This window comes from Podarcis gaigeae, assembly GCF_964106915.1.
Source record: "Podarcis gaigeae genome assembly, chromosome: 2".
Classification (NCBI taxonomy): domain Eukaryota; kingdom Metazoa; phylum Chordata; class Lepidosauria; order Squamata; family Lacertidae; genus Podarcis; species Podarcis gaigeae.
Window position 1 is genome coordinate 72,374,667 of NC_139679.1, and position 16,141 is coordinate 72,390,807.

At 46.4% G+C, this 16,141-nt stretch overlaps 1 protein-coding gene across 3 annotated transcripts in view; it reads right to left on the reverse strand.

Moving 5' to 3' along the window:
- Positions 1-1,348: 1,348 nt before the first annotated feature.
- SLC38A3 (solute carrier family 38 member 3) overlaps positions 1,349-16,141 on the reverse strand; it is a 162,033-nt gene continuing 147,240 nt past the window's right edge. For all 3 annotated transcript variants that reach the window (XM_083726607.1, XM_083726608.1, XM_083726606.1), the window contains 7 exons: positions 15,046-15,204; positions 14,253-14,332; positions 13,689-13,789; positions 12,872-12,996; positions 11,609-11,753; positions 10,168-10,271; positions 1,349-9,133 (listed from right to left, as the gene is read on the reverse strand). In XM_083726607.1, the coding sequence (XP_083582733.1) occupies positions 9,029-9,133; positions 10,168-10,271; positions 11,609-11,753; positions 12,872-12,996; positions 13,689-13,789; positions 14,253-14,332; positions 15,046-15,204 (819 nt within the window). In that variant the 3' untranslated portion in view covers positions 1,349-9,028. The remainder of the gene's footprint in view (positions 9,134-10,167; positions 10,272-11,608; positions 11,754-12,871; positions 12,997-13,688; positions 13,790-14,252; positions 14,333-15,045; positions 15,205-16,141) is intronic.

Genomic DNA, 16,141 nt, shown 5'->3' on the forward strand with positions numbered 1-16,141 from the left:
AACTGGGAATCCCCTCCAGGGTAACATTGTATGTTTGCTTGACTTTCCATTTATGGCTGATAATGGAATCTGAAGTAACAGTTTCCCCCCTTGCTGCTGCCCCACCCCCAAAGTGGGCCTCTGGATGTCCGTAACTGCTGTCGCTTTCCCAATCCATTCACCCAACTTTGGGGAGTTGCTTTCTGTTTCCTTGGCAGCAGATGGCAGATTTCCTCTTGGCCAAAGCCAAGCGCTTAATATGAAAAGGGCACTGGTGCCACCTACAGGCCAGTTTCAAACACATTATTATAAGCCTGCTTTTAGAGAGAGATTTCCAAAGAGATGCCAGGTTTTCAAAAAGAAGCCAGGGCCTTGTTTTCTGAGCCTGCTGGCTTATCTGCACATCTACTCTGGAGGGAAAATCTGGCAACAACCTCTGGCCCTTCAGATGTTCTTAGACTCCAACTTCCATCAGCCCCACATCCTCTGTAGGGCCACAGGTCCCGCCCCCCCACCTCTTAAAGACTGTCACTCATTCTTGATCCTTTACATGTAGTGAGCCAAAGATTGTTTGTTTCTATATCTCTGGCCTTTGCCAAAATGTGTGAAGACTACAGTTCTCAGCATGCTGATTTAGGGCGGTATCAAACTAAATAACAGTGTGACCGGAATGACTTCGGCTTGTGCAGTGTGACTTTCCCCATAGCCTGTCCCTAAAACGGCTCTGAAGGGTTGGGAGCACCGACAGCACAGATTTAGCAGGGGAGGCACATGGTGGAAGTCCAGTTGTTATGCTCATGCATGGATTTAATTGGCTCTAATTTGGACAAAACCCTAAGATAACAAGGCCTGGGCACAGACACTTCGCCTAGCTAAACATAGTTCACAGTAACAGTGATACCAGTTGTTTAGACACATGTGATGTTAAGTACTTTTTGATATTTTTGTTTAGTTCCTCGAATCAACCTACCGGTAAGTTTCTGACTTTTTTATTGAGGTGCAATGCAACTTTGTTTGAATATAAATTAACTGAAGTGCAGGCTCTATGGCAGAGAGAGAAAAGCTTGCTATAAATTTTATTACAGGGATCCAGCAATGAAGTTTTGGCAGCAATCTTAAGTAGAGTTACCAAGAAGCAAGCCTTGTTCGACACTGGGAGCCTTACTTCAGAGAAAAGAAGGTCATGATCAGGGTCTGCATTGTGCTCAGTTTAAGCTTTGGAGTTGCCTACTTTCATTTGGCCAATTTCAGCCTGGCTTGCAAATCTTGGATTTTCAGTTTTTAAAACACACACACACACACACACACACACAGAGAGAGAGAGAGAGAGAGAGAGAGAGAGAGAGAGAGACGTAGGCATAATGCTGGGTGAAGTTTCACATTTTCTTTATTGTTATTTTAAAAAGATTTCTTTCTTTTCCAAATATAGATCTAATTTCAGCATATAATTTAAAACTGACCCCTAGTACATGTTACAGAAATAGGAACTCCTCCAGACAAGACTCCTCCCTTCTTTCCAGAGATTGACTTGGGACACGACAACAAACAGGACGGAATTTCAGACGGAGCAGGATTCATGCACATATACCCCTTCCCTCCCCCACCCTGAATCCCTTGGGGAAAGTGGAAGGGTCCTACACGAAGGGGTGGGAAAAACCCAAAGTAATAAAACTTCCTTCTCCAGAATTCCTTCCTATGATACATCCAGCTGAGTTCCCTTACAAAAGTTTGGAGGAGACACAGACACCTGACCTGCCTTGAGCTAGGCAGCACAGCCTGCCTGTAGTTTGGAAACAGGAAGGGTAGACAGTTGTCACCCACTAGGGTGCCCTCATGGAAAAGAACAGGAAAGAGGAGAAGCTTGCTCAAAGCTGGTCCTGAAATGATGCACAATTGCTTTCCATCAACACCATGGCCCCTTGGGCATTTATTTGTTCAGCTTCTATGTCCCCACCACCCCACTCAGACCCAATTATCATCTATCAGGCCAGGCACCCCAAACAACCAAGACAGCATCTGGGTGCAGCAAGTGGATGATACAGCTCTCTAGCCTGCAGCCTACGTTACAGAAAATAAATAAATATTAAAAGGGTTGTTAACCTGCTCTAAGCCTAAGGGGTAAAAGAGGAACAGGAAGGTAATATTTTAGGTTGCACCTGACAAGCCACATGTTCGCTGTGCTCATTTTACCTTCTCTCCTGCCTTGGAGCCTGGGTTGTGAGCCACAGGGACCTTTCTCTCACACATCCCTTCTTCTTGGGGCCCAACTACACATTACTTTAGCTACACAGCTGCGTGTTTAAATGCAGATGCATCTGTGTGTTTCTTAAAGCAAATTGCCAGCTTTGGGGACAGGTTCCTGGTCAGGATCCTAGTAATGTGGGTAAGGAAGCCTTCTCACCCACTTACCCCCTCTCCTTGTGGTCCTGATCCATGTCAAACCTCCTGTGTTTCAATTCGCATTGAGGGGTGGGGAAAGCTCCCATTGGCTTCAGCAGCTTTTAAAATCTGCAAATTACACGGGCAACCCAGATTAGACTCACGGGGGCAGGGGGTGGAGAGATGGTTAAAGCCTCCTCCCCTCCCTCCATGCTGGGTATTTGTTAAAAAACAAACCAACACCCTTGCATTGAAAGGCATGGCCATGTAGCAGTTTAGCCTTAAGAGGCCAGAGGCTGTGACCCAAAGGAAGTACAACTTTGCGGTGACTGCCGGCACAAAGAGCCTGCACAAGCCCGTGAGATCTCTTGTGATCACTCTCACTCACTGCAAGCACCTCCGGTGGTTGTATGTTGTGGTCTGTGAGCCATGCGGTTTCTGCAGCGAATGTTTTGGGTTTAGTTGGGCTCGGTCGCCCATGGTAGCGGTTCGATAAGCACCAGTGCAATGCAGCTGAGTTTTGGATCAAGTCCTTGGTTGATATTAACTTCCTGAAATAAGCCGAAAGGTCTCAAATGACCTCCCACGTGCTAGGGCCAGTGAGATCATTTTTAATAACCCAAGCCAAACTTTTATCGGCAAATGTGTTCTCCTCTCTCCATTTCTCTTCCAGCTGAACACCAGGCTGCAGAAACAGCTCAATTACCCTGAATTTCACAGATGGCAGTAAGTTTTCCCCATAGCTCAGGCAGGTCTTCTTGTATCCAGTCCCTCATTGATGAGGACATAAAATATATACACTATACAGAGTTACTGAGCGCAACAACAAATACATTAAAAAAGATCTACTCTTATATACAGTATTTATAAAAAGCAAATTGACCAGCCACCATCCCAGTACAAAAATACGTGTCTCTTATTTATGTCCATTATATTTATTAAACCCTAGAAATAATTACTTGTGGACTTTAAAATTATTTTTGTAACACCAGTGCTGCAAAAATATTCATCTTGGTTTTGCTTCCTAGCCCTGTACTCCCCACTCCCCACCCCATCTGAGTGCTGAACTTCATAAGGTGCATTTTATTAGTGAAGGAAAAGAAGAATCTTTCCTTATGACTTTTGGCAAGAGGGGATATCGAGCAAAGAAGACAGCAGATATAACAGTGGGGAAGGATTGTAAGATTATTGGAGGCTAGCTCATCTTATGCAAATGAATAGAGGGAATGATTATTTTCACTCTTTTTCAGCCCAGATTCCCAAAACCATTTACTTTAAAGTAAGTCTCATTCATTTAAAGGAAATTTACTTCAATAACAATGGTTTAGGATGGCAGATTACATCAATTGGCTCCCCTACTCCCCCCCAAATAACACTGCACCAATGCAGAATGTTATGTTGTGTCTGCTATTTTCTAAATGGGGAAGTGGTTCTAGGCAACTGCCCTTAAGTTCAATGGAACTTGCCTAGGGATGGGTTCAATGGAGATTGGACAGCATCCAATGGGTATCAGGGTTGTGCAAAAGCAGTTCATTTCTACCACTAGTACCAGCAGTCACTCATTGGCAGAGGTGTGACTTCCTTAGCTACATTCCTCTGACTATTTAAATGTGTTCCCTCCTGCACAATTCATGTAAAATAATGTGTGCTATGGGGGGGGGGGGGAATCAAGAGTAAAACTACAGCAGCCTTTTAAGGTGCAAATTACTGGAAGCAGCAACAATTGCAAACAACGGCAGGGGGCAGAGTAGCTTCATGGTGTTGTGCCTGCTATTGCCCAGCACCCTGAACAGAACGTCAGATGGTGGCAGTAGCTTACAGACTGCTTCAACATGTATCTCATAAACTGGCCAAACGCTACATTTAAAAAATATTGTTATAAACAGCTGTACCACCCTGCAATCCAGTTGTACAAACAGCAGGTATGCTGCATTCACAAAATGGCTGTTTTGCACAGCAAATTTCACTGTGCGTGGAAAATGAGAGGCCCTGATGCTTCCCCTTTCCTGCACAGAACCTACACGGGATGCTGCTGTGCATGGTCAGGAGTGCCATGTGAATCGGCAGAGCAAAGCCGCCCATCTGTGAATGCAGAAGTGAGTAGCATAGGGATGGTAAGAGCAGGGATCCAGTGTTTTTCATCTCAGGAACTCCAGGGTTGTAGGCATCTCCTTTCCTGCCTGAGATTTTATTTCCAGGAATATATGCTGGTTCATCATATCAGCTCACCTGATGACTCTGCTTCTTATCAGACGTACGACGGATAGGAGGGAGAGTCACCTGGCCAGGATGCTGAATAGCTGGAAGGCCAGGCTCCACCTGTACCTATTTAATAGTTATAGCACTTGTGTAATCAAAGTGGTTAGTGAGTATTGAATTCATACCTATTAAGAGAGCACATGCATTCTGAAAATGTACTCATGATGGCTCCTAGAATGCCTTTTCTTGCTCCAATATGGATCAAATGCGAGCCATTTTGTTGGTACACAATAGCTTCTGAAATACTGAAGGTACCAGCATTTGGTGCTGGCCGCGTAACATAATGAAAAGTTTACAGGGCTATTACCTCCAAGTCCAGAAATACGCTTTTGTTATTCATAAGGGAAAGTGCACTTTGAAGTATCCAAATGTTTTTGTTTTGATGTGCCAGTCACAGGGTCCTATGGAAGATGCTTGTTCATTTCACTTACTCAGCACCTGCCCCCTTTTACGAAGAAAAAGCTGTTTCGCTTTCCTGCACAACTCAGTGGATCTACTTTCGTCAGATGAATGCTGAAAGGTCTGGGAAAGGTTCCTCAATATTATGGGAGAAAAGCGGGAAATTTTTTTACAAGCGTCATCAGCTTCCCACTGCATAATAACAATTGGAAAAGGTCAATTGGAAATAAATTATGATATAAATGGAAAGAAAATATATTATTCAGTGCTGGTGGGGACACCAAAGTTCCTCAGAAGCTTATTGGGCTTCCTCTGTGAAAACTACTGCCCTAGTAAGGTTCTTGCTATTAAACAACTAGCCCCATAATCCTGTGCTTCTCAAGAAAGAACCAATTACATATTTCAGATTTCATTCCCTAGTGGGAGGGCTGCACACCAGATATTAATTAAATGGGAAGAAATGCTCCACTGAATTCTCCTACCCTTGGAAGACTTCAAGCTATAGGAGCATGACAGCAGTTCAGAGATGCTGAATTTTACCATACAGTCTCCCATGGTTTTCTCATTCTGGAATGAGCTCAGCTCCATGAAGTCCTACATGCTACCCTTTGACTTGTGTCACTCATTCTACACCCAACCTCCTCTTCAGGTCTCCATTAACTCCTTGCCCCAAATTACACATGAATCTTATATTTCAGGGGTGGGGAACCAATGTTCCTTGTTGGACTCCAGCTCCCATCAGCCCTGGCAGTCAGAATGGCCAACAGTCAGGGATTATGGGAGTTGTACTTCAGCCACTTCTGAAGGGCCCAGTATTCATCACCCCGGTCCAAGTACTCCTTTATTTCCTAAGCTATTGACAGCAGTCAATCCTTCACAGCAAAGAAGTCCACTGTTCCCTGTGTTCCAGGGGGAGACATGGTTTTCAATTTTTCAACCTGCCACCGTAGTTTACAGCACATTTCTAATCATGTCCTATTGAATTCAATGGGGCTTACTCCCAGGTAAGTGAGGGTTAAGATTACAGCCCAAGCCTTCAACAGGGGCTTGATATTAAACAATGACCTACTCATACCTCCAGGCTTTGAAAAGCTTTCTGCTAATTTTCACACTCTGAGCTGCTGCCAAAGCCATATAAATGCAGAGGTGGGTTGAAAAGTCTCTCACCCTACATGAAATGCAGACCTACAAGTGTTACTCACTAGAAGACTGGACCAGGGGGTCAGATACAGGGATATGCTTTTCCTTAGATGCAATACTCCCAGTTCCGGAGGTTCGCTTTCCAACTTAGACCTGGAGTTGTTATTTCCAACCTGCTCATGTCTCACACGTGACCATCAGCAAAGTCAATAGGACACCCATTGGTGGTAAAGAGCACTGCAGCTGGTGCAGCTTGAAGATCACTGCTTTGACTCCATCAACCCTACATTTCCCCTTACACATGGGTGGCAGCTGAAGGCCCCTGTCTGTGGCTGAATGACTGAGCCTGTGCTTGGCATACAGAAAGAACCAAGTGCAACCCCCCTGGCCAAGTGCAACCCTTCACATCGATAATTAAAAGAACCAGGTGACAGGAAAGATTTCTGCTGAAGACCCTGGAGGGCAGTCAAGAGTAAAAGAGGGACAGGGAACATGTGACTTTCCTGATGATGTTGGGCTACAGCTCCCACCAAACTTGACCATTGGCCATGCTGGCTGGGGCTGATGGAGTCCAACAACCCCAGGAGAGCCACTGGCTCGCATCTGGGGAGTAGGCTTCGCTAGGCTAGAAGGACCTGGTGTAAGGCAGCTCCCTATGGGACAAATGACTACCCCGTTGGCAACTACTGGACTCTTGAGTTTCCCTTCTCAAGTGGCCTTCTCAGGTGGCCTTCTGCTGCTTTTGATATGTTCTCAGCGGCTTTTTTCCTTCTTTTTCTTCTGAGCTTGCGAGGCCCAGGCTGACTACAGTAAGATGAGGTATGAAAGATTTCAGAGCATTTCAAACAAGTGCATATTTGGGAGGCCACCTCTGATTTAGGAAGAAGCCATGATGAATATTTTCTCCTAGATATATATAAAATATGACAACGACAAGATCAGAGAGTAAAGATGAGGAAGATCCATTTGTTCCTCCTGATCTGCTATTACACAAGGCCTCATATCCTAGTTCGGGGGGGGGGGACACTGAATGCCTATCTGATCGTACATAAATTACACTGAAGGAAAAGCAGGGACTCAATGGAGGGCAAATCCTTGCCAATTCGGGAAAGCAGCTATATAAATACAATTCCATTGGAATCTCATGTCTGCTACAAATTGGAGGAAAAGCAACATCAGTATGTACAAAACAAAATGAATGCAAATTCTCCTAGCCTACCGAAATTAGCAGCAATCAAGTCCTAGTGACCAGTTAGGCTGGCGGACCAGCTTGGTGGCAGGGCTACACTTCCCAACATGTTCAAGCAACTGCTGGCAGATAGGAAGAGAGGCCACTGTGATGTGTTAGTGGGGAGGGACCAGTCTCTAGGATGGACAGATCCATTTCCATTGCCTCAGGCGGTGGACCCTTTCAGGACACAGGAACCTCAGAGAGGCCTCAATGCCGTACTGTCTTAAAAGACATTGGGTGGGATTCACTTAGGGAGCCCCATCTGCAGAAGTCCTGTGCAAGGACTTCTACTTGCGCAACTGGGATTCGCCCCCCTGAAACTGACTGGAGGGGAGGTTCGGGAGAAACCCCAAAACGGCACGTGTGGGGAGGAGAGAGGGGATCATTTCACCCCGCAAGCCAAAAGTATTTGAGCAGGCGGAACGTTCATCATCGCACAACATTGAATTCCACCCAATGTGATGACTTCTTGCCGTTACCTAATGGAATGAGGAGACAGAAACGGGTTTGATATCGCTGACACAGGCTTGCTTCCCATCCCACCTTGTATGAAGGAGGAAGAGCTCTGTTGCTCACAGCTAACCGTTTGCCCAAAATGCCAACCAGCTCTGCTTCACCTCCCTAAGTGAAGCTCAGGCATGCGTTAAGGAAAGCCAGCGTAAACCTGCACCCCAACCGACAGTTCAGAAAGGCCGATATCTCCAAATCGCTTCCCATCCGCCAGCCAGTCAGTTCCAAGACCTGTGGCCACCAGAGCGATGGCAATGAGGTCATACTTGTTTGCATGTGTTTTGTGTGGAACAGGTAGCTGCGCAAAGATGGGAGAGAGCAAGGCCTCCGTGGCCTCTGCCCTGAGCATCCCCTTGCCCTGAGAGAGGAGCGTTGATCATGAGGCTCATCGTAAGTCTCACACCCTAGCAGAGGGAACAGGACCAAGTCTGAGGGAAGAACTCCCACTTCCCCCACCAAGGAACAACAAGGGCTCAGGAAGCAACTTCTGAGAGGGACAAAAGCCCTGTGGCTGGTGGGGGCTGAGGCTATTAAGACTTTAAAAACCAAACAGAAACATTCTGCCCCTCTCTCCCTGTCTGAAAGCATTTACTTCCAATTTGTGGCCCCAGTACCGTAATTCTGTAGGAAGGCCTGGCTCCAGTTCCCTTGTCAGTGGTGAACCTCAGGCCAAAGCTCTACTCTCAGGCTCTTTAGCCACAGTCCCCTCCCCCAATTTCCTCCTGTTCCTGCCCTTGACTCTCCAGTTGCCTCAGGCTGGGCTAGACATACTGGACATATAAGGACAGATATCCCACAGCAACCCTCCCACCCCTCTGGATTGGCCTATTTCCCTCATTTGCCTGTTCCTCAGGTGCCGTTGGTCTGGCCCATCCCAGACAGTGAGATTAAAACAAATGCTCAAAAAGTTTAGGAACTGGTTTCCGGCTTGGTCTAGCCAGCAGCAGCCCCCCTGGCTCAATGGGGTCACGTGTAGGAACTGAGTAACGGAACAGCGCCCCCTTGGCTCAGAGCGGAGCTGTGGACTAAATTACGGCACAGTACTAGCAGAGGTAGGGGAGCAGGAAATGTATCAAAGCTGGCCGAGTTTCCCAAGGCGTTGATCCACAGTTGTGAGGGTCCGGGCCTTGTCTAGTGACTGCCTCCGCTCTTCCCGCCACCCGATGCCCAGTCGATGATGATGAAGCTGAGGCTCATGATCATGAAGAGCACGCCAAGGCATGCAAAGAGGGCTGCCTGTGGGGGGGGGGGGGAGAAAAGGAGGGTCACTCACAGAAAAGGAAAGGGGCTTTTTGGCCCGGGTCTTCAGCCCTGCTCCTCTAACCTCCCCATCACCTAGATCAAGGGTAGCCAGCTCGTAACTCACAGGCCAGATTTGGCTCTCAAAGGAATTTTAAGTGGTTCCTGACAATCCTGCCCATTTTTAGTTCAGTAAAAGCACAGGCAGACTTTCTGGTCATGAAAGAAAGTGTCTCCTGAAGCCGCATGAGAGAATATATATCCAAGAATTCAATGTTTCACTTCTTACCTGGGTTTTATCTATGAAGCCGCCAAGCATGCCAAGAGCATGCACTTCCACACTATGAAACCCTGGCTGCTACATAGCGCCAGCTTTACTTAAAGAGTGTGTCTTGGGCAGCCAAATTTGTCCCTAGCTTCCAGGCCGCTGTCTGTAGGACAGAGTGATCCTTGCAGTTGGTCGTCCTTCATCTACAACAAGTTATAACCTTCACAACCTTGTACATCGCTCTGATAATGTTTACGATGACAAAAACTTTGCTTTCCAAAGCTAGAGTTATTGATCTCTTCCCAGGTGAGAAAGCCTTATGGTCATATAAAATAGCCATATTTTTTCTCCTGTTAAGAGGTGAGAGGGAACCTGATGGAGGTATATCTACAAGGATGGCCCAACTGATTTTCTGTGCTCCTGACTTTACAACCTATGGACTCGAGGTTACTGCGGTCAGAATTATGATGGTATCTGATTGTCTCTGAACCCCTGACTTGCGTTCTTGATTGATGAAAAGATTATTGGTGTCATGAGCAATTAGCAGCTCCCCAGATGAGAAGCATCCCCACAACTGCCTTCACTGAGAGGACAGTTCAAGAACAGCAGTGCCGGCAGGGCGATGTCCTCATGTGGACAGTCTAAGATAGGAGGGCCCATTGGGCAGGAGGCCCACACCTCACACAACCAGCAGCACACCCCACTCCTTTATAGACACCCCCAAAGGTCTCTAGGCCAAGCTGGGTTCCTAAACAGTACGTACCAGGATCTTGGGAGGGGATTTCGTGGGCTCCTTGTCCTTGGGCATGATCCGGATGTAGAATATTGCTGGGAAGATGAATATCAGGCAGGGGGCCGACGTGGCACCTGGAAGAGACCAGAAGAGAAGAAATTCTAGGGACAATCACACACACACACACACACACACACACACACACACACCCCTCCAGAAAGGGAGAACACTAAGCTATCCACCCACCCTTCACCACTTGTTTTTCCTAGGAGAAAGCAAAACAAGCTGTGCTGACGGGCCCCTGGCCTTGCCCCACACCCCTGGCAGAGGCCAGACAAGCTATTGATTTCCTGCCTTAGGAATGGTGTTTTCTTTCTCTCCTCAAACAGTGGTTGGGGAGCTGGGAATGAAAAAAATTAAGTCCTTTGAAATCACACTGCAAACAAACAGGTTGCTGGCGGTAGCCTTGATCCTTGGAAAAACGGGGCCTTTGGGCAGCAGAATGGGAGACCGGAGATGTGGAGTTGCATCCATGTTCTCAAGGCAGCAGAGAGGAATTATTCTCCCTCTATCATCATCCTGACTCAAGAGTTTATTTCATCACTGTGAAGACTGGACTGCTTTTCCAGCATCAGAGCTGTATCGGAGGGGTGATTTTTGTGTAAAAACTGCCCTTCTGTGGAGTACTACCCGTAAACCAATACCCACAACAAATGCACAGCATACATTTAAAGCCCAAAGAATGCTGGGAAAGTATGTAGCTCTACGAGGGTAAATTACAATTCCCAGGATTCTCTGGGGGAAGCCATGCGGGTGTGCTTTTAATGCTGTGTATACAGTCCAAGTCAGAGTGCAACTCCGTTTTACAGGGAAGTAAAAATTACGATATTGGAATTGGTTATGAGAAAGTCACTTGACTGCTTTTTCTACATGAAGGATTTTATGTTTTCCTCATGTGCTCTGAAGCTTAGCCACAGTGGAGACAGGAAGAAGAGCTGAAAGAGCTTTCTGCTTTCCTCCAGGGTATGAATTAGTCCCTTTCGACCAAAGAACCAGCTCATCTATCCTCCTCTCTGTGGCCCAAAGTGTATCATGGGAATACCATGACCCAATAGCAAGTAGGATAATTTAAAGACAGACAAAAGTGGGCTCCCATTTGGGTGTACAGTATTAGTGTGCAAGGGCAATCCATGCAGTGCTTGTATCCAGCTTTTTAAACTTCCCTAATCTCTCTTTGTTAAAGGCTACCAGAACGCAGGAACCACAAGGAAAGAAAGTGATCTGCTCAGGACACAGGACACATATCTTCTCTCCCAACAGTTTTTCTAAAAACTTCCAAAATTTATATTATTGCATTACTGTAAGTCATATTTGCACGGTTCACCCAAGGGGAAGGTGCAGGTAGAGTGTGGCAATGGCAAACAAAGGGACTGAGGTTAGGAAAAAGAGAACCCTTGAAAGTGGGACTCACCAATCAGTCCAAAGATGCCCAGGATGGAAGGAGCAAAAATGACAAGCAAGTTGATAGAAGTCAGCAGTATGACAGCAATTATCGTGTGCCGAATCCAGCTGAATTCCTTGTCTTGAAACAGCATCTGCTGAATTGCCCGGCGTACCTGGAGAGTGGAGGGAGGTATGGTCAGACTCCATTCTTAAAAAATAATGCACAATTCTTAACTGCACAAGAACTTAGGCCTGCATTGACAACATATTCCCCATTTGTCCCCTCACTCCACTGGGCATAAACTTGATCTCTTCTGATTTTGGACTCCAATGCCTATTTGTGACCTGCATTTTGGTGGGCTGTGGTTGCTTCTGTCCATATCCCAGCCAATTCAATCCACTACCCAACCAACCAACCAACCAACCAACCAACCAACCAACCAACCAACCAACAGCCTTGACTTAAATGGAAGCTAGCAGTAGCGGCCAATTTGATGGGGTTATGCCACCCTTCCACCATCGGTGTTGCTGCAGCTTACCTAGCTTGTGTTAGGGCAGGGTGGCTGTCAGCACTGTGTGGATGCACCAGCAGAACCACCAGATTGGCTACATCAGTGCATCCACACAGCCCTGACCTCACTGCTGCAGTGCTACAACCCCACCAGGAAAGCTGCAGCAACACTGATGTTTGGTGGTGGTGGTGGGGTGCTCCAGAGTAAAAATACTTTTATCCCAGCATTGTGGTTGCTGTTGGGAACTTGTTCTGCATATCCCTCCCTTTTGAGTTTAGCTTGTTGTGTTAAGCAGCATCCAGGTAGGCGGAGCTGATCTTTTTAGATCTTTACTTTTGTGGTTAAATTTGGACCAAGTCACAGGGCCCTGCTTCATACAAAGGGATAAATGTGCAGAATGATGCCCAGGTTCTCTGCATCCCTAGCAACAAACATGTCACTGCGGTAAGATATAAACTGATACTTGGGCTCCACCCACAGCAATCGTGAGACACCACAACAATCATTAATGCTCTTTTCCCTCTGCCTTGGTTTTCTACAGATGCTTAGATATTGCTTATTGCCCTTTCTAACTCTGCAATGATCCTATGATTCCTGCTTTCAGCCACAGCCAGCATTGTACATTTCTGGAGTAAACTATTTGTTCTCTGGTTCAGTTACCAATTATAGACAAGGATGGGCAGGCAGTCTAAAAAGGGGACAGTAGACAATTAGACTGGTTTCTGGTATGTGGTGTAGGAAACCACAGGCACACACAATTTGATGAAAAGGAGACTCACCGGGAAGAGAACAATGGGTACCGTCAGTGTCACAGCAGTCAGCACAGCTACCCGCACACACAGGATGAGCACATCAAACGGATCTACTCTGCTGTAGGTATGTAGCAGCTCTGATTCTACCTGGCCTGCAGGGGACAACCAAGAACAGCACATCCATTATTGATCAGGCTGTGTACCTAAGCAAGGTGTCTCTTTGCATCCCAGGTTTGGGGCGCGACAGGACTGTTTCTTGGAAAGAAAGGCTATGTAGGCATTTCTGCCCTCAATCTATGCATGTGAACAATGGAAGTGAATCCCACAGAATACTATGTATTAAATTGATACCACTGCCCTTCCTCCCAAATGACCCCAGGAGTTCCTACTTGCTTCCAAGCAAACATGCATAGGATTGTGTTGCACAAGATTAAAATAACAAGACAAAGCAATTTGGTTTGTTTGCAATGGAAGGACTCAAAGGAAATAATAATAATAATAATAATAATAATAATAATAATAATAATAATAATAGTTACTATTATTATCTAAAAGTCCTTTAGCAAAATGCATGGGATGGGGCTAAACTAGCTATTATGGCTGACTACTGGGAAATGTTTTGTAAAATGTGGAAAGAGCTCTGGCACTTGTGATTCTGATCAACGATTTGGGCACCAGAAGAATATTCAGCATCTGTCCTAGTGAAGTGTTAGACGCCCCCACCCAAGGAAATTCTACACTCTGGTCCCAGGGAGGTGTATGTATATACTCAGTGAAGTCATTTGTCACCACCCCACTGCCTACCTCTCTTCCACCACTTGGGTACCCCGTGGAAGGGACTTACCGTAGAAAGTGAGGTAGCCAAAAAGGGCAGCCAGGAAGTACATGATGTACATGACAGCGATGGAGATGTTGGAGATGCACTGCATCTTCTTCTTGGTTGGGCTAAACGACCGGCAGAAACACAGCATGAGAAGAACCGAATTCCTAACTGTTTAAAGGCACTTCCTTCCTAATCCCAGCTGCTTCTCTACACACTTCCTTGAAGACAAAGAGGTACCCAGCTAGAATGAAAGGCCCAAGATCTGAGATGGCCCCAGTTCATCCTGCCAAAGCAAACTATACAAGGCCACAGCTTATTTGATGACATGCCTAGCATCTCCCAAACAGGCCCTAGTTCCCTTGAGTGCTTGGAGATGATGTTCAGGCAAACCAAAGAAAGGGGAACCTGATCAACGGAGTTCTATAAAGGATGCACTTGCTCCTTTACTGAATGGAATCAAACAGGCCATTTGCTGGCTTGGAGCTGCGGTCTAAGGGAGAATCACTGAGAATTTTCCTTGATGCGCAGTGAATGCATGCAATCTGCACAAAATGTATGTGCTGCAACTGTGGATCCAACACTCACTCTTTCAGCTCCGTGTAGATAGGCAGGACCTCAGGGTGACACACAAAAGCGAATGCCATGATGGGGATGGTATAGGCTGTCTGCAAGGAAGAGAGAGGGAGAAGAAGAGGATGTCACCTGACCACTGGGCATGCTCCCATTTCCAAAACCTCTGCTGTCATAGCCCTGTAGCAACTTCCAGTAAGGGGTACAACTACACATTACACTTTTCACTGGAAGCACAGCACGTGGGAAAAGGACTCTCCAACCCTTCCCTCCTCAGCCAGGCTCCTGATCTTGCCTACGTTGGTGGTGGTGGTGGGGAAATCTCTCATTGGCACAAACTGAACTTTTCTCACATCTTGCTCTTCTGATGCAGGTTCATCAGTTCTCAGTCTCCTCTGCAATCCTGCCCTCCATGACCCACTTTTAGTCCTTTGGCCATGTTGCTCCTTGCACTTCAAACCACTCCACTGCTTCTATCTGTCAGGCTGCCTCCTTCCCTCTCCCTCCCTCAAACACCCGGCTCAAAACCTGATTGTTTAGCCAAGTCTTTCCACTGAACCACCCTGTCTTCCCTTTATCTGCCCTGTAGGTAACCCTAACCCATTCTCACTATAGCTCTATCAGTCCCCTCTACTTCCATCACATGGTCTGCCCGTGGTTCAGGATGCAAGACTGACTCTGCACAGTGCCCAGCCTCAGTGCTGATCCTATAACCAGAGAACCAGATTCAGCCAGACAGGTTCTCGCAGATTTGATATGATATGTTACTTAGGTTAATGAATATTTATGTATTGTTTGCTAGTCTGACCTGAGAGTTGAGGGTGAACAAGCTCGAAGAGCAGATGCCGTCTTCCACTGCTTGCTCGTCCTGATTGTTGTTCATGCTGACTGGTGTGTAATTGAGGCTGACGGTGGTGTTGACCCGGTCAGGAAGAGGACAGGGAATGTTGAACTTCTTGTATATGACCTGAGATGGGATCAAGAAACCCTGTTAGGAATGATTGCCTGGGCTTATTTTGCCTTAGATCAGTCTCAATAATAGACAATAAATGTGTTTGTGGGTATTTGTATGAGTCAGTGTAGTGTAATGGTTAGAAAGTTGGGCTATGACCTGGGAGAGAAAGGTTCGAATCCCCACTCAGCCATGAAGCTGGGTGACCTTGGACCAGTCACCATCTCTTAGCCTAACCTACCTCACAGGGTTGTTGTGAGGGTGAAATGGGGAGAAGAACCATGGACACCATCATGAACTCCTTGGAGAAAAAGGCAGTATATAAACATGTGCAGTTTTGTGTTTGGGCTGCAGCTTTCCCACTCTTACCTACTGAATTAGAACAAATGGAAATCCGTGGTAAAGCTGATTGGTTGGTCCCATTCAGCGGTAACCTGCAGGCAGGCAAATGGAGGTGTGGACAAGTCCTTAGAAAGAGTGCCAACCAAACCACTTTGGACAGGGAGTTCCACTACCAAGGGGCCACATCAGAAAAGGCTATGTGCTGGTGCAACCACTGACAGAAAAAAATGATGGTGTGGAGATGGGAATGGAGAGGGTTCCCACTTAAGGCATTCTAAAAGCATTTGGGCCACCACCATGCTAGCTGGCTATGTAGAACGACCATTCGTGCCTAATGTTTGGTCGCAACCCATTAGAACAGTGAGTGCAAGCAGGACAAAGTAGCCCAAGTGAGAATCACGCTGCAGCTATATTCTGCAAGATATCACAGCTATGCATATTTAGAGAACTGAGGTGTTAGAAAAAGCAAGATTCCTTTAGGGTAGTTGTCCTGATGAGAAGCCAGGGTGAAGGATGTGACTTAATTTGCTATGAATACTTCCTGCGACTGTTTCTTCAAGCACCAGTATTTTGTGCGATCAAATGACTTATTCAAGTTTAAGATTTAGCT